This window comes from Camelus bactrianus, chromosome 17 (genome assembly GCF_048773025.1).
Source record: "Camelus bactrianus isolate YW-2024 breed Bactrian camel chromosome 17, ASM4877302v1, whole genome shotgun sequence".
Classification (NCBI taxonomy): Eukaryota; Metazoa; Chordata; class Mammalia; order Artiodactyla; family Camelidae; genus Camelus; species Camelus bactrianus.
The window spans coordinates 4665840-4689656 of record NC_133555.1 but is presented as its reverse complement, the minus strand read 5'-3'; the positions used below and the strand labels follow the sequence as shown (position 1 = coordinate 4689656).

Sequence of the window (23817 nt, the reverse complement as noted above, 5' to 3'; positions counted from 1 at the left end):
TCCAGGTATTTTCTCAAATGCCTCTGGAGGTCTGTGTCATCATTCTCATCCACAGGTGAGGATGTCCCAAGGGAGACGAAGTCGCTGGTGCAAGGTCACACTGCTGCATAGTGTCAGAGCTGGGACCCAAACCCCCGATCTGTCTGATTCTAAGATACCTGTTCTTTCCAGCATTCCCATTCTGCCTCCACTTTCCACCGCCTTCATGAAGCAGGAGGGGCAATCCTCCTTCCCCATTCTACAGATCAATTACCCGAGGTTCAGAAAGATAAAACAAGTTGCCTAAGATCACATAAACAGCTCATCGGTAGCAAGAATGAAAAGACCCAACGCTTCTAATTCCACGTTCATTAATCTTCCCATCAAACTATGTACTGTGTAAATTTAAAAAGAAACCTGGAAAGAAAAGGAATATCTACAAATTTCCAATTACATTTACCTGCTCAGTTATGAGGTTTATTAGTTATCCAGCCTAGAAATGAGAAATTCATCTATATAGATATGAAATTAAATCAGAAAGCTTATTGTTTCTGAACTTAAAAAGTGAGGCAAGCAAATCTAACCAGCACAGCTTGACAAATTTTTACATATGGATATACCCATTTAACTATCGTTTTATCAAGTGTTTCTGTACATTTTAATGCACTACACTGATAACTTTTAAGCCCAGATGCAAGGCGAGAAAATCTTGACCTCTCAAGTATATCAAAAAAGATTTTTATGACACAACCAAGTGAGCTAAGATTGTATAAATCTCTCTAATCTCTTCCCATAACTGACAAGAAAGGAGCAGTCACTCTCAGGAGGGACATCTGAGACCACCCCTCTTTGGGCCCTTAAAACCCTGTGACAGCACAGAGAAAATTCCTCCTTGCTGTGAGATAAGCAACTCTATTTCGTGTAGTTCTTAAACTCTGAAAATACCCTTTCTCAGAAAACAGCCTACACATATGCAAAAAAGAAGAAACCTGATATTTGCAAATGCATTTCAAAAGTTCAGGTCCTCTCCACTTTCTTCCTGTTTTCTGTCTGTTTTCACTTCCAGTAAAGCCCAGGGAGAAGCCTGTCCCTACAGCCTCCCCTACAGCACCGCCCCAAATGACGCAAGCACGCTGTGACAGGACCTCACCGCCGGTCTGAGGTGGAGGACAAAGGGGATCCGAACCCACCGCCTCAGAATGGCCACCTGGTTCATTCATTTACTCAGCAAGTATTTGCTGAACGCCTACTACATGCCAGGCGCTGTCGCAGGCACTGCTGAAGTCCACCAGTGGACAAACAGTGTCCAATGGCATGTGCATTCTAGAAGAGAAGGTGACCTGGGGTGTGCAGAGGCCCCACCAGGGCACTGGGCACCCCTTCTGCCCCCTCCCTGGCCACGTGGACTGACTCTGACCCTGATCCGTTCAGACAACGGAAGACTTAAGAGAGGGGCAGGAGTAGCGCGGGAATATCTGGATATTGTTTGGCAACAAACACCGTACGGAGGACAGAGTCTGGAACTCGTCTCTGTGTCTTGTAGTTCCTCTCGCTGCAGTCACAAAGATCAAAGTAAGGTCAGGAGCAGCGAGGAGACCTCCCTAACAGGGTACTCACTCACCGGTTTTTGGAGTCGTCCAGCAATGTATAAATTATTCCAGTTGAGGAGATCTTCGATCAAAATACTAGTGCTAATAACTCCGTATTTGATAAGCTGGAAACGAAAAGAAACGGGCGTGAAAAAGAGCAAAATACCTTCTGACGCTTGTGCAAACGTGAAATATGAGGAAATAAATTAAATTTCTGGTCAGATCAGAAGCTTGATTTCCAAAGCCACTCAAACTGCCTACCTTGTAAAAACACACATCTCCACAAAATTTTTTTGCAAAGGATTAGCTTCCAAGACAGTTTGTGAACTCAGGTATTCGGGGTGAAGTGACCACTATTTTAACCAGGGCTCTTGCACTGTTAAAGGCAGAATGGCTCTTAGAGGCGATCTGGCATTGGTCCTCAGTGGATTGGAAATAAAAAACTGGTCCTTCCCCACAGACAGCTGGAGAAGCAATGACACAGGTCATGCTCCTCACCTGAGAAATAGGAAAGCTGAAGCTCAGAGAGAATAAATGACGTGCCCAGGAGGCCCCAGGAGCAGCAGAGTTAAATAGTCCCTGAATTTCAGTCTGGGCTTCCAGGGTTTGTTTCATCACAAAGCACAAGAAATTTCCTTTTAAAGTTTTCACCAACATCCTTTACACTGACTATTTCGAACACTTTTATAATTACAAAGCCGCTTCCAAAAAGAAAACCTCTTTATCAGGGCTGAACACGTGGAATTACGGGCAAGCTCATTTCACGAGGAATCTGCACAAACCCTAAATGTAGCTGTCCCAGTTACAGACTTTCATTTGCTTTGACAAATATCTTCAGACTCAATTCACTGAACACAGTATCCAAACAGCCTTCTCAGGCTGCAAATATCTAAAAAGTAGCTAAAGGATTTCAATTAAAAAGCACCTTCCCTTTGGCATATAATTATGCCCCAACATTGGGTTACTGGAGCTTGTAATATTATTTGGACCTACTAATTAGAGATAAGCTCAGCATAATATTAATCATGGAGAGAGAACAAAGCCACATGTTTGAGGTGACTAAAGTGGATGTGGAAAGCTGGCTGCAAAGCCCCCTGCCCTGCACTCTGGCCACAGTACTGCAGAAAAGCCCCTCTCACCGCAGGCACAGAACAGCTGGCAGGAAATGGAAACACTACTGCCCAGAAGTGGGGGCCTGTCACTAACCAGCCGCGTGACCGTAGGAAGGTCATTTCCCCCCTCTGAGCTTCAGTCTCCTCATTGGCAAAATGCAGGTGGAGTAGGACTGGACCTCAACCAGAAAAGTAAATATATGGCCCTGAGGCTACGCAGACATCACCAGTTGATCACAGCACTCATTCCTGCCACGTTACAATAGGTCTTCAAAATCCTTCTCACGTCAGCAGTCCAACCTCCTGCCCTTCCGGGTGTGGTCCCCTGACCAGCAGCATGAGCATCACTGGGGGGCTTATAAAATAGTCAGGCTCCATTCCAGACCACTGGAATCAGAATCTGCATTTCAACCAGGTGCCAAGGTGACCCATCTGCACGACAAAGGATGACTGCTCTAAGCAACGGTGGGGAGCACCTCCATTGTCCTCAGCCCAGCTCATCCCTAGGTGGCATCTGACTTCGTTCCCTGCTGGTCCTCTCAGGCTGAGGTCCTGCCTAGTTCTTGGCAGCCCTCTTTGAGACTGGGCCCCTTCATAGGAAAGACAGTTCAGCAGGGCCCCAGCCGTGAGATACCCTCTGCAAGGATCTGGGGTCTCACCTGCTCACCAGTAGCCCATCGTCGAATTCCACCCACCAGCTGGCACCCAGAGGCTTCCCACCACTTGGCACCGCAGGCTCCCAAACACCTGTGAGACCCTCTTTACGTCCAACTTCTTCCTGGGAGTGTCTGCCCCTCCCTCTAGGTAAGATTAATTTCCACCCAGACCTATAAGAGGGCTACCTATTCCTCCCACTGACCAAAGCAGTGGTTCTCAAAATGTTTCCAGACCAGCAGCCACAGCATCATGTGAAAGGTTGCTGGAAATGCAAATCCTCACTGCTAAGAGAGTAAATCTTAAAAGTTCTCGTCACCAGGAAAAAAAAAATTGTAACTATGTGTGGTGATGGATGTTAAACTTACTGGGGTAATCCTCTCACTATATAAATATCAAATAATTTCATTCCACATCTAAAACTAATACATTATGATATGAAAAAAACATTTCAATTAAAAAAAAAAAACCAAATCCTCAAACCCTCCCCCAGACCTACTGAATCAGAAGCTCTGGGGGTGGGGCCAGCAATCTGTCCAACAGGCACTCTGACTGATTCTGATGCCCACTAAAACTTGAGAACCAAAAAAAATTTGGCCAAAGGCGAAGAATAAAGACAGTCACACTCACCACCTTCACCCAGCAGGAGTGTGAACGTCGCCTGACTGTAAGAACATACATATTGAGCTGGTATTCCAATAACAAAGGTTAATAACCACCCAAGTTAGGACGAAGGCCCCCAGTCACTTACCCTCCCGTCACACGTGATCAACGGATTGTAGTAAACGCCGGCGCCGTAGTTATTCTGGACGTTGCTGATCATCTTGGGCCCCAGAACTTTGAGGAAGGAGTAATGGTTCCAGTTTTTCTTCAGGTTCTTTGAATGCCACACGACAGGGTCATCTACGGTGAACACAAAGTCCAGCATGGCATTCTGGAAGGTGAAGAAGAGAGAATTATTTCAGTTTCGATTCCTAGAAAGGCACCTAGCCGGAGCGGAAAGCTCTAACAGGCCCTGCCGCTGCCGCTGTGACGCACAGCAGAGCTGGGGTTGTCATTAGGAATCTAAGCAAGTCTCTGGAACCAACGAACCAACACCAATTCTGTGTGTTGTTGTTTCCAGTAACACACAGAATAACCACAACACTTACTTAACGTGATGCTGCGCCAGCCCTCATCTAAACGCTTCATACATTATATAGACTGTAACTCGTTTTCTCCTCAAAACAATCCTACAAGGTAGGTACTTTTTACAGGCAAGGAAACCAAGGCACAGAGTCCTTGCCTGAGGACACACAGCTAATGAGTGGCAGACATAGCCTGGTTCCAAATTCAGTGCTGAACCACTATGCCTGCTTGTCATCTAAACAGAGTTCAACGTGCTCTATTTTTCTCCCGGATCAAACCACACCACATGGATAAGCTCTATGAAGTATTACGCAGAGGGGAAATAAGTTACTTTAACGCTCACCCATTTGCCAACTACTCACTGAGCACCTACAATGAGCTCCAACAGGTCCTGGGACACAGGTAACGAGCTCAAAGGCTACTGGGGAGAACAGATTACTGAAAAGATTATTAGAGAAGGGACTTGAAAGATGAAGGCAGAATGCACTGATTTCACTCAGAACGGGGTCAGAAAGGAAGTTTTCCTATATAATTACATTCGTCAAGACTCTGAGAAGTCTGAGTCAGAAAGAACCTACAGGCTTGGTGGGAGTATTAGGAGGAGCATGAGGAAGGGAGGGGTCCTGTGAGAGGAAGACACTGGTGGAGATGAGAGCTGGGCGTGTACTGGGTGCTGCATTGGGTCTAGTGTGGCTGAAACAGACGCAGACAGGGGAGCAATGGGAGAGGATAGAAAGGGAGGCTGGCTGCCATGCTAAGAAATTCTCCTGCGGAAAAGCTCACCGGAGGGAGGAGAAACCAAGGACGCAAAACCACACCGGAGGCTCCCGGCTACTAACTAAAGCACTGAAGGTGGGGACCAACCTCAGAGAGACGGAGGTGTTGGAATCTACGAGACTTGCTAACGTACAGGCAATGAGGGTGAGGAAAAAGGAAGGACATTTTCTTGGAGAGAATCTTCAAAGGAAAATCTTGAAGGGAAAATGAAGAGAATCAGGAGGCTAAGGCTAGCTCTGAGTTTCCCACAATGTGATCCACAGGCCAGTGATGATACTTAAGATTTGGGGCAGACATGTTTTTTTAAAAACTTTATGTCAGTGTATGTTAGAAAAAAAAAAACTAGCCTATTGTACCCTGTGATTTCTTATATACCTATCACCTATAATTCTGTCATGTGTTGCTGATTTAAAGAAAAGTATTACTTAAATACTAGTATAGGCGGGAAACAGGAAATCCCAGCAATAGCATAGATGGCCTTACCAGGAAGTGAACAGGTGAAGGTTAACTGAAGGACGAATTACAGCCAGTTATCCAAACCCAGGAGGCCCTGTTGCCATCTGCACACTACCATTTCCTTCGTTTATTAAAGATAACCATGACCTGTCAAGCTGCGCATGAACTACATACACCAAGTAGAAACCCAGTCCAGCACACGAACTGCACACAGAGAACAGCTCTGTCTAGACTCTTTGCTTCTTTTAATTCAGCAAAAGCTCTGAAGCCTTGACAAAGTGACTAGCAGCCTCATTTAAATGGAAAATACCTGCCTGCCACTCTTCTGCTATATCCTGAATCTTGTCTCCACCTTGGAAGCAAACTTTTCCTCCCATTTACAGAAGAAAAAAATCTGCAATCACAAGGAAAACTGTCCCCTCACCGTTGTCATGCTCAGCCAACCCTTAAAGAGTAACAATGCCTAGTCCTAAACAGATTCTTGTTAAACGTCCTGGGCAAATACACGCACTAACTTGAACTGTTACTTAACGTCACTGCACCTGCCCTGCCCCTACAATCAGTCCGTCAGCTTCCTGGAGCCAGGAGAATCATTTTCTACTTTGTCCTACAACTATAGGCGTGACTCGCAAGCTTGGCTGCGTATCAGAATCACCCGGGAAGTTTTTAAAATTCCTGAAGCCCAGGGCTCATCCCAGACTAGTTAAATCTGAATCTCCCCAGTTGGAACCCAGGCATCAGTATTTTCTTTTTAAAGGTTCCCAGAAAACTCCAATATTCAGTCAAGGCTGGGAACACTGAACAAATATTTCTTTTCCTTTCCTCCGTCTTGCCCCGGCTTTTCCCTCCACCTAACTGCATCTCTTGCTCTGGACCGAAGCGGACTCCTACGTATCCTTCAAAACTCAGCTCACGCTGTCGTTACACCGGGAGCACTTTCGGAAGGTTTGTACTCTGCTAGTTGACACGAGGGCTGCGCAGAGCAGAGGGGCAGCTCTAGGGCTCCGGAGGGGTCATTCCCGGCGCGGGGCTGGCGTGGGCTCACCTTCTGGTTTGAGCAGGGCCCTGCCTGGCGGTACACCCCGGAGCCGTAGGCGAAAGCCAGGCTCAGCTCCTCGGGGAAGTGAGACAGGATCTTGCGGAAGGCCACCCCCGAGCTGTGCAGCGCCTGCAGCGCCATGGGGCCGGGCCAGAGACGGGGACCCCTGGCGGAGCAGAGGACAGCGGGGCACCGGTACCCCGCAGAGCGTGGGAGAGGGAAGTCGGGGCCCCGTCCCACAGGAGAAGGCTGGCGCCGGGGCTGGGAAGCGCAGGGGCCCGCAAGGACTCGGGGCGGTGGGCCGGTCCCACACGAGGCCGGGTAGAGAAGGAAGGAGGTGGGGGCCGCGGTCGCGCCGGTCAGGCGGCCACCCCGGGCCACGCCCCCCCCCGCACGCACACGTGCTCCGAAGACGCAAGAGCGGGCGCTCGCCCGCTGGTGGGGACGCGAGGCCTCCGCAGAGACCCCTGGTGGTCGGAGGAGCGAGTGCAGGCTGTCTGTCTGGGATCGTGACTTGGACATATGGGTAGAGGGAGTGACAGCTGGTCGAACTGCTTTTGAACCTTAAAAGTTCTTTTTTGTTCTCACCTCAAGTCACATTTTAATAAATGACTATAAAGTCATGCCTGTAGTATTGCAAAAGATCTTTTTGATGAGGTGAAATTCACATAACATAAAATTGTACATTTAGTACATTGACGATGAAGCAGTACATTCAGAATGTTGCGCATCCGTTGTCTCCGTCCAGCTCCAAAATTGCAGAAAATTTTGAAGTCTTAGGAAACACAAATAAGAGTAAAGTCATGCCCAATCCCACCATCCAGAGATAATCGCTATTAAGATTTTGCTTTGCTTTCTTTCCATTAAAACCTTTTTCAAATCCAATAATGAGTATGACAGTGCTCCTTAAGTGGTTAAAAAAAAAGAAAAAAGAAAAGAAGGAAGAAAAAAACTGCACCAAGTTTCTCTGATATTTGTATTTAATTTTAAGGGCGGGGAAGTCTCTGCCCCTTTGCCTTGTGGATTGGGCTCACCAAAGGGCACATTACATGCAGTTTATGGTGGAAACGGGACCCCAGTTGAGAGCTCACCTCTTTATGTATGACTAGAGAAACCAGCTCAAGATCACAGCGCCTTTCAGGATGTAGTTCGACTTCCAGGACAGAGACTTTACAGATACTCTTCCCTTCTCCCCTGGAGCGCACAGCCTCTCAACAACAACGGAAGTAGTATGTAGAGCTAAATTTGGGTAACGTTGATGCATTCCACATGCAATTTTCATTGATTCCCTTGTGGAAGGAGGTGCCTTGTGAGAGGAGGTGATTGCCTTCATTTTGCAGATGAAGAAGCTAAGCGGTTCAGAAAGCAATGTGCTTAGGATCCCATCAGCCCGCGGCGAAACTGGAATGAAAAACCTGAGCTCCGTGTCCTACAATTTTACTCTGTCCTTGAAGGGTTTTGAGCAGGGAGCTGTCAGGCTCAAATGCTGGGCTGGATCAAAGTGAGGACAGAAGAGGCAGGGAGACCAGTTGGGAACCTGTTACCGTAGTTTCACTGTGAACTAAGTTGCCTAGCCTGGGCAGGCAAGGATGGAATGAAATCAATTTGAAAAAGTGGTGATTGGAATTCAAACTCTGGGCCCAGAACTGGAGCAAGTGCTGAGGATTTGAGATGACCAGAACAGGCCTGCTGCCTTGCAGGAGAGCAGGGTCTGCGGAGGAGAGAGTCAAGCGGACCCAGAGTGTATGGTGCAGTGATGAAGCCGGTTTCCCAGCGCCCCGCAGGAACCCTGAGGAGGGAGCGTCCATCAGTTCTTGCTGTGCAGGAAGGGACGGAGGAGATTTCGCACTGATGGCCTCTAAGCCCGGGCTTGAGGGATGGGTAAGAGTTTACCATGCAGAAGATAGATGTGAGATTCTACCAAGGAAACATCTATAGGACAATAACCATAGGTGACAGTTGCTTATTTATTTTCTATTCCTGAGCACTTTCTCTCCTTATCTCTTCTCATCGTTCCAAAGAGCGCCTAGAGGCAGGTTTTCTTAGACGATCATTTTCATGTGAGGAAACAAGGAGGAAATGCCAAAGCAGCTGGTTTTACTCCATCAGCCGTTGTCAAGGCGCCACAGCCGTCGCCACCTAGAGGCCAGAATGAGGACAGCAGAAGGGAGACTGCGGCTCAGCCTCCCAATGTGAACACAGGCATTCGGGTTCATTTCGACTAAATACCACCCTTGCCCGGATTGTCAGAATCGAAATGCACTCATCAGGGAGTTAAACTGAAAGCTTTCACCTAAAGTCTGTAAAGAAGTATCTGCCAGCCATGTTTCTTTTCTTTTTTTCTTTCCTCCCTTGAGGAAATAATTCAGCTTTGTTCTGTTTTTTCTTCTTCTTCTTCTTCCTTCTGTTTGCAAAAGTAATCCACACTCATAAAAATGTAAACATTACAAAAATATGTATACCGTCCCCAGAGATCGCCACTGGTAATCTTTGGCACATCTTCCTCCACATGTTTTTCTATGAATATATTAACATTAAAAACATTTTTAAATGGAAGCATTTAAGAGATACTCTTTTGCAGTTAGCTTTTTCCCACTTAAACCGTCAGGGACGTCTTTCCATCTATCTCATTCCATTTATTGGCAACATTTTCTAAAATACGGACATGTCATCATTTGTTTAAACATTTTCACGTTGATGGATGTAGATTATTTCCACTTTTTTAATACAAGCAAACAAGGCTCCAGTTAACATCCTTGTACATGGCACTTTGGTATATGTGCAAATATTGCTGTAAAATAGATTCTTAGAAGTGGACTTGCTGGGTCAAAATGTCAGCACATTGCTAAAGTCCCCTCCAAAAAATTATACCAATTCACATTCTCATCATTGGGGTTTGGCCCTTGACATAAATAAAGATTCTGCAATGTTTCTCCATTTTTCTCCCTTGCAGACTTTCACACATAATTGATTTTCAGTGATTTTCATTTTTATAAACACATTCTTTCCTGATAATGCAAAAGCACCAGCTGGAAAGTTCCATCACGTTCCTGAGTGCATTTCGCTTCTCCCCAGGAAGAGGCAGAAGCAATGTAGCAGAGAACACATTTGTATTCTTCAGCAGAAATCTCCCTGCTATCCTAGCAGCTCACCCGCTTCCTTTTAAATCACCGTGGCTTGCTAAGTTAGAAGCTGTTGAAAAGCCCTCATGTTCTATTTAATTGCTTTAGGGTTCTACGCACTCTCACACCAGTGAAATAAAAACATTGGGGTGCCATTTTAAAATACAGATAAATGCCACGTGATTTGAGTGCATGGTGAGCCTCCTCTTTCTGATTTATCCAGCTGTTGGCTTTGTACTCCTTAACAATGACCTTGTCAGGCTAGGAGAATATTCGCCTATTCCATTTTTTTAAAAAAGCCCTGTAAAATCTCTAGAACTTTTATGCCTTTGTTTTTCTTCTAATCAATGTTTAAATAAAGGATATACATTATTTGGGAAGAGAAAGTCCAAGCTCTGTGTTTCTTATGATTAACCACGTATTCAATTTACCTGCTAACAGAGGTAAAGGAGAGGGGTCCTGATCTCTGTCTCACCAGAGCTGGGTCCCCCTGCCACACCTGTCCATTCTCAGTTGACTGATGTGTCATGACTGGGCCAGACTGAGCTCATCTTTCACACAGCTTTAGTCTCTGATCAGGGGCCCTAAGGTATCTCCTGAGTTTGAATCTGGGCCCCCGGAGTTAATAGCTGGGTGACTCTCTGTGCCTTCTTTTCCTCATTTGTAGAATGGGCACACGAATAACACCTGCCTTACAGGATTGTTGGGACAGCCAATGAGATAGTATCCAGTACGTACAGAGGATGACATAAGAGTAAGCTCAGTAAATGTTCTCTGTCCTATTGAATTCTTAAGAGACAATGTACAAGAAGAATTAAGAAGCAAAATTACACCTAGTATCTCTCTGGCACTTAGCATTTTACACAAAGAAGTTTTCCAGATGTGATTTTATTTAATTCTTACATCCTGGGAAATGAGTGGTTACTAGTCCAATTTGACAGATGGGTAAACTGAAGCGTTGAAAAATGAAGTGATTTGCTTGAAGTCACAGAGCTAACACCAGCCCCTGCCAATACAGTCTCCAAGTCTAATCTTCTCCTCCTGTATCATAAAAATAACGCAAGCTGTTGACTATCCTGAGGGATTCATTGACTCATTCATTTTCTCATTGAAGTCTTCCTCATACTCCCAGCTCAAATATTACCTCCTTCTAGTCAGAAGTAATTGCTCTGTCCTCCATGCCCACATAAACTTTGCTTATAGGTCTGCAGCCCTGGTCTTAAATATCGGATGCGTCCATCAAGAACAGCCATGAAGACTTGGGGACTCTGAGGTCAGGGACCAAATCTGGCTTATCTTTCTACCCTTGAGTGCCTAGCACATGCCTGAAACAAAATTTCTGCAGTTGAGGACGTCATAGGCTTATGACAAAAATAAGCCACGTATACAAAGCAATTACAGTAAAATACAGAGGTGGTCTGTACCACAACTGTGGTAAGACAGTGCTTCAGGGTTTCTGGGGAAGCTTCTTGGTGGCAGGGTTGGAGGTGTTGGGAGGAGGGATGGTGACATTTGGGCTAGGTCCTGAAAGATGACCAGCAATTCATCAGATAGGAAAGAGTAATGAAAATATTCTAGAGAGAAAGAACAATCTCTCCATTAGGTCTTGAAATTCTCACTCTGGGAGGACACTATGTTTTCCCATAATGTTCTAGATCACAGACTCTTATAGTACCAAAGAAATGAATGAATAATGGTAGAATTTCAGGGAACTGTGCAGGTTTCTCATCTGAGAAGAGTATAATATAGTGGTCAAGAGTGTGGACTCTGGATCCAGACTGCCTGGCTTGAATCCTGGCTCAGCCACTTATCCATGTGACCTTGGGCAAGTAGCTCTGTGCCTCAGTTTCCACACGTATAAAATGGGGATAATAGTAGTGCTTACCTCAAAGGGTTGTCACCATGATTATATTGGTTAACATACATGTCGCTTGGAAAATTACTTGCCGTGTAGTGATGGCCATGTATGCATTTGCTATTATTATTATTATTACTACTATTAATCTACTGTCCCCGAAATTCAAGCAAGTCAACAACTGTCTACTTTATAGCTTTGTAAAACTGGCCCTGAATTTTAGGAGAAACTGAATTAGCAAGGAACCCAGTTAGAAGAGAAAGAATTAATTACTCTACACCCTTGGCCAGAAAGCTGAGGATTTATTTATTTGTTTCTCACTTCCAATGAGTACACCTATATTTGGGATCAAGAAAGAGAAAAATTGACAAGTTTTCCCCACCCCTTTGGGTCATCCCTGCTTTGATAAGAGAGGAAGTGCCCCGCCTCAGAGTTTCAGGCTCCTATGAGTCCCTTTTGCCGCCATCGTCATTGTCACTGCCACACAACTGCCTGGGGACTAGTGCGCAGGAGCTGAGAAAAGAAAACTAAGAAGAAAAAACACCCAGAGAGTTCCCCCACTTTCCTGAGCATCAGGACACCCTATCCTGCTCCCACTGCCATAACTAGAAGATTTCTCTCCGGCTACGTGAATGTCCACTTACAGGGTGAAGCTGTATTGAGTCCAGGCTGGGAGAAATTAGAGTTAAAAAAAAAAAAAAGGTAGTATACTCTCTTTCAGGTTAGTGGTGCTTTGAACCCTAGCCTCCTTTCTAATTTGACTGCTAGTATTTACTTTTTGGAGACACCAAATAACTGTGACAAGCATCATGCCTAGGTTTTGTCGCTGCACTCAGTGGGTGAGAGAGGGCAGAGGCCCCTACTCCATCCTGCTCAGAGCAAAACTCCTCTAACATTATTTAGATGTGAAACTGAGGCCCTGAGAGATGAATGAAGCATCTTTAAAGTTACACAGAAGTGATGAAGCCAGGATTTGAAAACAAGTCTGTATGAATTCAATCTATACTAACAGCCTGCATGTTACATTTTTTTTAAAGCCAAGTTTATTCAGGTGTGATTCAGTTACAGTAAAAGTCATTTTTTTTCAGGTGTACTGTTCAATGAGTTGTGACAAATATATGACTGTGTAATTGCAACAGAGCAGAACACGATGGGGCCTTTCCAGGACAGATCCGCTCCGTGTCCTCTGCCTGTGTCTTGTCTGTAGAAAAAGTTTAGGGCAAAGAATAAATTTAATCAGAGAAGTGTGAAAATGCAGAAGCAAAGGAAAGCAGTCAAACGAGACTGAACAATAACAGTTTAGTCATTAAACAAAGCCAAGGACCTTTAGTTTCTTCTCAAGGGCTATGGATAATATTGAGCCATATCTTTTGAGCTGTTTTCTGGACACCGACACCCCCACCAAGTGGAAGAAGTTAACTACATGATCACCAGACTGTAGCCGTGATATAAGCTGTCATGGTTCTGAGAACTGGTCTCAAGGAAATGGAAACAAACCAACAAACCTGGAAGTCTGAACTGAAGGTTGAGTGTACTTAAAACAATCAACACGACGCTGAGCCGACCATTGCATGATCAATTACTGGGTGACTCTCCGAGCTGACTGTGCGGTCCTGCACTCAGCCCCTCCCGCTGCCTACACACCCTGAAACTCCCCTTCAAAACCTCTTGCCCCCGATCGGCAGCGGGGAGCTAGCCTTTGGGCACAAGTGAGCCTGTCTTCTCCCCGAGCTGCTGGCCTCTAGAATAAAGCAACCTTTCCTTTCTGCCAGCGCTTGCTTCTTGAGCATTGGTTTTTGAGTGGCGAGCAGCCAGAGCTGAGTTTCGGTAACATAACCACCACTATGGAGAATATTTCCATCGCTGCAGAAAGCTCCCCCAGGCTGCTTTCTAGTTAGTGTCCTACCTGTGTCCCCAGGTCTGGGCAGTGACTGACAGGATTCCTGTCTGTATAGTTTTGCTTTTTTTGGAATGTTATACAATGCTGTATAACGGCATCGCATGGAATGTAGGTTATCGTCTCTGGCTTCTTTCATTTAGCATCACTGCTTTTGACATTCATCTGTGATGTGTGTGTATGAGTGTTTTGTTCCTTTTTATTTCTGAGTGGTATTCTGTTGTATGGCTGCACTGCAATTTGTTTATCCATTCACCTGCTGATGCAAATTAGATTGGATTGTTTCTGGTTTTAGAAAATTATGAGTAAAGGCTACAATCTTAATCACTATACTGGGTGTCTAACATAATTAGATATAAATGGAACCTTCAAGATGGGCTGGCTTAGTTGACTCCAACGACCTTCATTTATTTACTAGATGTTGGATCCTGTGCTGGGCGTTTTATATGCACTATCTTATTTAACCTAAAGCATATAATGTTTCTGTGTTTACAATGCTCCGGTAACTTCCCAACCTTCTCATCACTAAGGACTCATTTTTATGAGTTGTGGTGTGCTCACTCAACACATATTTTATGAGTACGTGTGTGTGTGCCAAGCACTGACCGGACCCTGGGTCTGTAAGAGCAAAAAGAGACATGGTCTCTGCCTTCTTAAGGTTTACAATCTACTGTAGCCACACCTCGTGGAAACTTCTGAAATAATTTCTGTTGTACAAACTGCATTTATTAAATGTAACTCCGTTTCTTTGTCTGTAGAACCCTCGGGGTTAGAGTGTGACCACAGGATTAGCAAACAAACGGTTTCTGTTCCCACCCTTATGCTTTGAGAGATGTATCCATTTGGCTTCTTTCTGCTACACGCAGCAGGTCTGGATTCAAAGCAGCTTACAATAAATTCAGGGCTAAAGTAGGCTTCCGGCGTAGAGCAGGGCTCTGGTTACATTTTTCTCTTCTCCCCTAGGGTCTAAGCCTCCTCTCGCTTGGCTTCTTGGTTTTAGGATGGTTGCTGGTATCAACTGAACCAGATGCTTTCTTGAAAACTCCATGCCTATTGTTAAAATGGTCACACTGCCCAAGGCAATCTACAGATTTAATGGCAATCCCTATCCAATTACCCAGGACATATTTCACAGAACTAGAAAAAAACATAATAAAATTCATATGGAACCATCAAAGACCTAGAATTGCCAAAGCATTACTGAAGAGAAAGAAAGAGGCTGGAGGAATAACTCTCCCAGACTTCAGACAATACTATAGAGCTACAGTCATCAAGACAGCATGGTATTGGTACCAAAACAGACATATAGACCAATGGAACAGAATAGAGAGCCCAGAAATGAACCCACAAACTTTTGGTCAACTCATCTTTGACAAAGGAGGCAAGAATATACATTGGAATAAAGACAGTCTCTTCAGCAAATGGTGTTGGGAAAACTGGACAGCAGCATGTAAAACAATGAAGCTAGAACACTCCCTTACACCATATACAAAAATCAACTCAAAATGGATTAAAGACTTAAACATAAGACAAGATACAATAAACCTCCTAGAGGAAAACATAGGCAAAACATTATCTGACATACATTTCAAAAATTTTCTCCTAGAAGAAATAAAAGCAAGAATAAACAAATGGGACCTAATGAAACTTACAAGCTTCTGCACAGCAAAGGAAACCAGAAATAAAACAAGAAGACAACCTACGGAATGGGAGAAAATTTTTGCAAGTGAAACCGACAAAGGCTTGATCTCCAGAATATATAAGCAGCTCATACGACTCAATAAGAAAAAAATAAACAACCCAATCCAAAAATGGGCAGAAGACCTAAACAAGCAATTCTCTAAGGAAGACACACAAATGATCAAAAAGCACATGAAAAAATGCTCAATATCACTAATTATCAGAGAAATGCAAATCAAAACTACAATGAGGTATCACCTCACACCAGTCAGAATGGCCATCATTCAAAAATCCACAAATGACAAATGCTGGAGAGGCTGTGGAGAAAGGGGAACCCTCCTACACTGCTGGTGGGAATGCAGTTTGGTGCAGCCACTATGGAAAACAGTGTGGAGATTCCTCAAAAGACTAGGAATAGACTTACCATATGACCCAGGATCCCACTCCTGGGCTTGTATCCAGAAGGAAATCTACTTCAGGATGACACCTGCACCCCAATGTTCATAGCAGCACTATTTACAATAGCCAAAACATGGAAACAGCCTAAATGTCCATCAACAGGTGACTGGATAAAGAAGAGGTGGTATATTTATACAATGGAATACTACTCAGCCATAAAAACCGACAACATAATGCCATTTGCAGCAACATGGATGCTCCTGGAGAATGTCATTCTAAGTGAAGTAAGCCAGAAAGAGAAAGAAAAATACCATATGAGATCGCTCATATGTGGAATCTAAAAAACAAAAACAAAAACAAACAAACAAACAAACAAACAAAAACAAAGCGTAAATAAAGGACAGAAATAGACTCACAGACAGAGAATACAGACTTGTGGTTACCAGGGGGGTGGAGGGTGGGAAGGGATAGACTGGGATTTCAAAATTGTAGAATAGACTACACTGTATAGCACAGGGAAATATACACAAAATGTTATGATAACTCACAGAGAAAAAAATGTGACAATGAGTGTGTATATGTCCATGAATAACTGAAAAATTGTGCTGAACACTGGAATTTGACACAACATTGTAAAATGATTATAAATCAATAAAAAATGTTAAAAAAAAAAAAAAAAGAAAACTCCATGCCTGGTGGGATAGATCAAAACTCTCTCCACCTTCCTTATTCCTTTCAGTCTGACTGGGTCACATGCCTACCCGTGGACCAATATCTGTTGACGAGGGAATGACATGCACTGATTGGCTTGAGCCTGGGTACCTGACCCAATCACAGGTGAGGTGGATCGCCTCAGTCTAATAGATGGTCTTCTAAAGCTATGGGTGTTATCAGCTTCCCCACTCCTGGGGGAGGAGTAAATCTCTTGGACAGAAACAAGACCTGCTGGTAAGATCCAGCAACAGCACTTCTGTGTATGTACGCAAAGGGTACTGAAGAGCTATATGCACCCCCATGTTTATTGTAGCTTTATTCACAATAGCCAAGATATGAAAACAGCTTAAGTGCCTGTCAACAGATGAATGCGTAAAGATGATGTTGCTTGTATCTATCGCACACAATGGAAATTATTCAACCATGAGAAAAAAGGAAATCCTGCCATTTGCAACAACACAGACGGACCTTGAGGATATTATGCTTAGCAAGATAGTCAAACAGAGAAGGACAAATACTGTATGATATCCCTTATATGTGGAATCTAAAAAAGCCAGACTCAGAAAAACAGAGAGTAAAAGGCAAGTTACCAGGAGCTGGTGGGTAGGGAGACAGGGCAGTGTTGTTTAAGGGTTCCTGCTTGCAACGAGTGGTAAATGAGTCTTAGAGATCTAATGTACAGTCCAATGAATATGACATGAAACAACAGTGTATCACAATCATCAGACTTGCTAAGAGGCTAGATCTTAATTATTCTAAACACAAAGTAGAAACAGGTTTGTGACCTTAAGTACATTCACATTGCTAGGTATCCACCACCATCACCCATCTCCAGAATCTTTTCATCATTCCAAACTGAAACTCTGCACCCATAAACACTAACTCCCCATTCCTTCCTTCCCCAACCTCTGGAAACCACCACCCTATGTTCTATCTTGATGAATTTGACTACTCTAGGGAACTTGTGTAAGTGGGATCATAAGTATTTGTCCTTTTGTGAGGAGACGCAGAATGAGATTGAGAGGTGAGGGACATGGAAAGAGACGGACAGAGATACAGACCAGGACAGAAGGAGAGATAAGAGACAGAGAATAATTGAGAAAGGGGAAGATTCAAGAAGGTGATGGGAGAGAGGGGTGAGAGATGAGAGAGTGGTAGCAAAGAGGTGGGGCAGAGACAGAGACAGACAGAGACTAAAAGAAATATTGAGATGGAGAAGAGGAGTGGGGATGGGAGATGAAGCATTAAGGAAGTGCAGGGAGCTCAGTCCTGTGGAGTAAACGGTGAGAGATGAGTCTGGAGACAGCAGAAACTGGATCATAAAAGACTTCTTAAAGCAGACTGTCATCTTGCCCACTTCTGGGATTAGGGCTTTATTACCTTGTCCCCATGTACCCCCAATCTAGCAGGGTCTTAGTTTACAATGTCAGCTCAGATCCTGTATTCAACAGTCCTCAAAATATGTCTGTATTTACCTTTCCCTGGAGAACAGTTTTCAGAGTAAGTTGCTGCAGGTCCCTTTAGAGGACGGCTGGGGATCATCACTTTGTGTGCTGGCCGTGGTGCTGAAAGGGTCCTTCCTCCAGGGAAACCCATGCTATTTAGGCAATGAATTCTAGGTCCAGAAACTGGCTGAGGTCTGGAACTGGGCAAGGGATCCAGTTTTTTCTTAAGACGCCTGTCTTAAGCCTCCCGACCATCCCTCCCTGATTTCCTCTGATGATTCAAGCTACCCACCTATTTCGTCCTAGGATGTTGTGCACTATTAACCAGCTCTGTGGCTCAGGCCCCTTGGCTGCCACTCCAGCCCTGCTGTTCACTATGCTAATTGCATCCACCTGGCTTCTGGTGATTAAGTGCCACCACCTGGCCTCTATTTTGTGGTCCTATCATCTCCACTGTTACCAATGAGCCTAGCTTTAACCAGTCTTTCCTTCTGTCAGTCCTGGCTTACAGAGGAGAGCCACCCATCGCTGAATTGTTAGCGACGCTAGTCTTCCTGCCACCAACACATGCTTTACACTCTTAGAAGATGGTATCACCTCTGGGCCTTCCTGTGGCACACAGTCCTCTGGGGGGTCTTTTGGTCTGTCATAGTATATCCACTCCCCTGAACATTTTCATACCTTCTTCTATGGTCAGCTGTGACAATTCCAACTTCACTCAGCATGGGCCATCTCTTTCCCCACAGTTTTAGGAACCTTCCTAAGGGAAAATTTGCACCATCTCTTGGAGTTCTGTGCCAGGGTGTTAATTCCTGTATTTTGGGAGAGTGCTTGGAAATCAATAAAAAATCCAGGATCCAACATTATGTTCTTGATCATAAGCTTCCTTGGTCAAACATCTCCAGAATCCAGTCCTACATGGACCACCCCCCGACTCCTGCAGACATGGGCTTGCTAGTCTTCAGCTCTTTGGGGGCATAGTCCCTTTCCTTCCTTACCCGGACCCACATGCCACCTAGTGATAGGTCCAGTGGCCGGGAGAGAAGGTGGGGCCAGATCCTAAATGGAGGTACCAGTTGTCTGGCTGGGGAGAGGCCTCTCCATGGTTTCTAAGGAAGGGGCTGGGGAACGCTAACTCTTAATAAGAAGGGTGGGCTACTCACACTGACTCAGGGCTTCTAGAGCAGGTCTGGACCAGATGTCCCCTTCCTAAGTGGTGGAGGCCCATTTTTTCCCAGCTGGGGCCCTGAACTTGGCATGACCAAGCTGCCTTGATTAAGCAGTTAATCTCCTCTGGGGCTTGGCCGCTCTGACTCCTGCCCACTGGGCCTGGCCCTTGGCTCTCTCCCCTCCTGCTGCCAGAGATGAGAGCCTCTTTGTAAGCTACAGGAGGATCTTCAGCTTTAACAAGTGGCTTTCAATTGCCTGTTGGTCCAGCAGCTTTTCATGATCCACAGCAAAGCCATCAGTGGTGTGATGCAATAACCATCTGCAGTGGGTTGAACTGTGGTCCCAAAAGATGTGTCTACCCCAAACCTCCAAATGCAGCCTTACTTGAAAACAGGGTTTTTATGGATATAATTAAGTTAAGGGTCTGGAGATGAGATCATCCTGGATTTAGGTGTGCCCTAAATCCAGGGACTGGTGTCCTTAAAGAGAAAGGAGAGGGAGATCTGAGACACAGAGGCACAGAGAGAAGAAGGCAGTGTGAGGATGGAGGTAGAGGTTGGAGTTATGAAGGCCCGAGAGTTGCCGGGAGCCATGAGGAGAGAGGCATGGAACAGACTGAAGTCAGAGCTTCCAGAATGGTTTTAAACCCCAGGCCTGTTCCACCCCGAGAGCAGTGATGACATCTCCTCCTATGTGTACTGACCATGCACTGCATCACGCACAGCCCAGGTCTTCATACTTGGCAAATGAGGCTGCATGCCATGCTTGGCAGTTTGACCAGGACCAGTTAGCAGTGGCAAGGACTGGACTGGAGCCATAGAAGAAAGTCATTTGCTAACTTTGTGTGTTCTTGGGAAAGGGACAGCCCCTCAGTTTCCACAACTATAAAACGGGATGAGACTGTGCCTCATAGAGTTGCCATGAGGGCCAAAGGAGGTAACACTTGAAAACAGAATTTCTGGCAGGTGAGAATGGAGCGGGTGGACTTAGAAAAATGTGCATCCTGTTGACTACTTTTCCTGGCTGTGATATTTCTGAATCTGAGTTTATTCACGTCATTGGGAAGATTAAATGAGAAACTTTAAATGAAAGTGTTTGCCATAGTACCAGTAGACCCTTAACAATGTGAATTCATTGGTCCTTTCCCCACATTAATCCCTAAGTGGTTGGTAGAGGATGGATGGATGGGTGGGTGGATGGATGGGTGGAAGGATGGGTGGATGAAATAGCACTCTACCTACCCTACAGGTTTTCCCAGGACACTGTGCCTGCCTCCACTTACATCATCTTTTTTCACACACACAGAAACTCTCTCCTAGATGGATTTGATTTTCAGTGGTCTGCAGATGAAGAAACCCAGAAAAGAGACTCAGTGAGTCTGAGTGATTTGTCCAGGATTCATCTTCTGGGAAGTAGCAAAGCAAGTTTCAAACCCAAGTCTGTCTTAGTCTGAGAAAAGGGGAGGAGTAAAGAGAGGACAGTCAAAAGAGTGAGAAAAAATGAGCTTCGCAGTGGATTTCCAGAGATAGAAAATGAATAGAGATGAACAGAACTGAATTTACTATCCATTACCTCCTTCATTCTTCACATTTACATGGTTGTTAATGATTTCTGCAAAGCTTTTTTTCATTTTCAAAAATTAAACTATAATTTACACAATAAAACTCATCCTTTCTAGTGTACAGTTCTACAAGTCTTGACAAATGTATACAGTTGTGTAATCACCACAATCAAAATATAGAATACCCAAATTTCCCAACCCCTCAACTCCTGGCAACTGCTAATCTGTTTTCTGACCTTACAGTTTTGCCTTTGCGAAAATGTCATATACATGCAATTATATGATACTTGGTTTTTTGAGTCTGGCTTGTTTCACTTGGTGTGTCTGCAGGATATATCTTCCAATGTTTCCTATGCACAGTCCCTTGGTTATAATTCTCATAAACTTTTGTCTTTTTTCTTCCTTAGGATTCAGAAAAAAAAAAACACTCTGTAATTTTCCAAAGGCAATTTCTCTTTAAACAGTGGGAGAAGGAATAGGGGAGGAAGGAAGATTTGAGTTGTTTTCTCTTTGAACCTTATATGCCCTAGGAAACACAGCAGAGAGTCTGGTTAACTTTTCATAATGTCAAAGACAAAACCCACACAATCCTAGGTCATCAGTCATTCCTGATTAAACCTTCAGGAGACTCTTCAGAGTCAGGGAGGCAACTGAAGAGAAATGAGTCTTGATTTTAAGCAATGTAAGGACTAAACCCCATAAATAAGGTATTTGCTTGGAAGCTGGTGAGATGGTGAATTGATTAGAGGTGAACAGAGCAGATGGGAGATGACAAGGAAAATGAAAGACGTGACTTCCATTGGTCAGCAGACATGGAGACCAAGGAGCAAGTTCTGTATCTCTCTATCCATCCATCAACCCATTTATCATCCATCTACCCATCCATCAATTAAAGAATTATTTTCTGAGCACATGTGTTATACAAGAGTGAACAGATACAGTCCTCCTCAAGGGGGTCACTGTACGGCTTCCAGATACAGTTGTGTAGGGTGTACACTGCTTAACTTCAGGGGCCACCCTTTACAACGTTGTCCCTTATGAGTTGTACAATGTATAAACCATGCAGCAATGCCACAGTCTAGGGAGGAAAACAGGCAGTTGTGGTACCATATTTAAGGGGAGTAAGAAGGGAGACTGTGGGAGAAGAAAGGAGGGATACGGAAGTCTTTGAACTTGGAAGTGGATTTCACATAAGGCTTCCTAGAGAAAGTGATACCTAAACTGAGCCCTGTGGAAAAATGGGAGTTAGCCAGGTGAAGATGCAGAAGGAAAAGGTCCACGCAGAAGAAACAGCATCTGAAGAGGCCTGGAGACAAGAGAAAACTTGGTACATTCAGGGATCTGTGAATAGTTTATGTGGTTGGAATTAGGGGTGGGGGGAAGAGCGAGAAAAATGACAGATGAGTTTAGAGAGGTTGGCAGGGGCCACACCACAGGGTGTCTCGTAGGGCAGGCTGAGGAGCGTGGACTTTGTCCTGAGGTCAGTGAGGACCAGTCAGAGGAGGGATGTGACATGGTGAGAGTTGCTCTGTAGAGTAATCATTCTTCTGCTGTGTGGAAGGTGGGTGGGAAGGGGACCAGAAGGGAAGCATGGGGTTTAGTTAGGAGGTGGGTAGTCATCCACGTGCAAGGTAAGAGGGCCCAGAGTAAGGTCGTGGTGGTGGGTTTGGAAAGAAGTGGGTGAACGTGAAATAGGGGAGGAGGTAGACTTGTCAGGATTTGGTGATTGGTTAGATAACAGAGGCAACAGAGAGGCTGGGAATGAAGGGTGACTCCAGGTTGCTGGCTCGATCCTTGAGTAGATAATGGGGTCATTGCTGAGCTGAACAAGGGAGGTGAGGCTTGTGGTCAGACAACATTTGGGATGTGCTGAGTCCGAGGTGCCTGTGGGAACCACGGGTGCTGATGAAGACAGCATATACCCTGTTGCTCAGGAGGGTGATGTGGGGTCCTCATACCCTGTGGTCGTGGGAGGTGATCAGGGACCTTGTGAGGAGTGGGCGGAAAAGAAGACCTTGACTAAAACTCCAAGCACTGAATCTAAGGGACACACTGAGGTCAAGGGGAGGAGACCGAGGATAGCGACCCCATTTTCTTCTTCCTGAGCCTCGTGGTTGCCAGGTTTGGCTTTAGCCAAAGTAGAGTGAGGTTGGGGTGATCTATGAGCTCTTAAAATATTCCTCGCTGCACCCCCAGCTATTGGCACAGAGCCTGGAAATCAGAGGTATTCATCTGATGGTGGTTAAAAAAATGATTGAATGAATAAATTAAAAAGTGTGACTATAAAGCACTAAGACTTTGAAAACAATATACCAGTGTTTATATATCCAAAAAATGTTGTTCCCTGCAAAGCACTCTCCTTAATGAATATTTATCTCCATGTAGGAAAAGCCTTTTGACGTATACAAACGAAAATAAATAAAGTAGGCAAGCAAAGACAGACACTACATAGAAAAAGATCTATGTATTTGACTACATGAAAGTAAATAATATGATTTTTAAAAAATCGGTAGACTGAAAGGCAAGTGACAAATTAGGGAAAGTGACAAGACACACAAAGAATTAGCTTCTTTATTGTATAAGCATTCCTTATGAACAAGGAAAAAAAAGAAAAAGATAAATACTTCAATATGAAAATAAGCAAATGTTATGAACAGGCAACCCACAAAAGAACAAACAAGTGACAAACCTATAAAAAGTTCCATCTTGTTAATAATTAAAACATTCACCTTAAAATAACATTTTCATTTGCCAACTGGCAATGAATTTTGAAAGTTTTAAAAGTATACATACTCATCGATCCAGAAATTCTACCTCAAAAATTTGTATTAAGGAACTCATCAGGAATGTGCAAAAAATAGATGAATACTAGAATCTTATTGCATCCTAATTTTAATAATAACAAAACTGGAAACAAGAACAGAAACAGGACGTTACAAATAATTTATGTTTTTGTTTTTAATCTTTGCTATTTTCTACTTTCTACAGTTAAGATAAATGGCCTTTGTAATTCAGAAAACAAATAAATGCTGCTTTTTTTTTTTTTTTTTTTTGAAAGGGAAAAAGAAGTCACCTTGACTACAAGTGTTCTTTTGGAAGGCTGCCACTGCTGAAATTTTCCAGAGCCCCCTCTTTAGCCATCTTAAGAGCTAGTTTCCAAGGCACATAGGAAATTGATCATATTACTCTACAGCCATCATTTCATTTTGGAGCAAATACAGCTGGGATTCAGTTCCATCG

General features: G+C 44.3%; 1 protein-coding gene across 3 annotated transcripts in view; it reads right to left on the bottom strand.

Moving 5' to 3' along the window:
• Positions 1–7135, bottom strand: part of TAMM41 (TAM41 mitochondrial translocator assembly and maintenance homolog) — a 47477-nt gene extending 40342 nt beyond the window's left edge. For all 3 annotated transcript variants that reach the window (XM_045515339.2, XM_010953055.3, XM_010953056.3), the window contains exons 1-3: positions 6741–7135; positions 4086–4268; positions 1601–1693 (exon numbers count right to left, since the gene is read on the bottom strand). In XM_045515339.2, coding sequence (XP_045371295.1) covers positions 1601–1693; positions 4086–4268; positions 6741–6875 — 411 coding nt within the window. In that variant the 5' untranslated portion in view covers positions 6876–7135. The remainder of the gene's footprint in view (positions 1–1600; positions 1694–4085; positions 4269–6740) is intronic.
• Positions 7136–23817: the final 16682 nt, after the last annotated feature.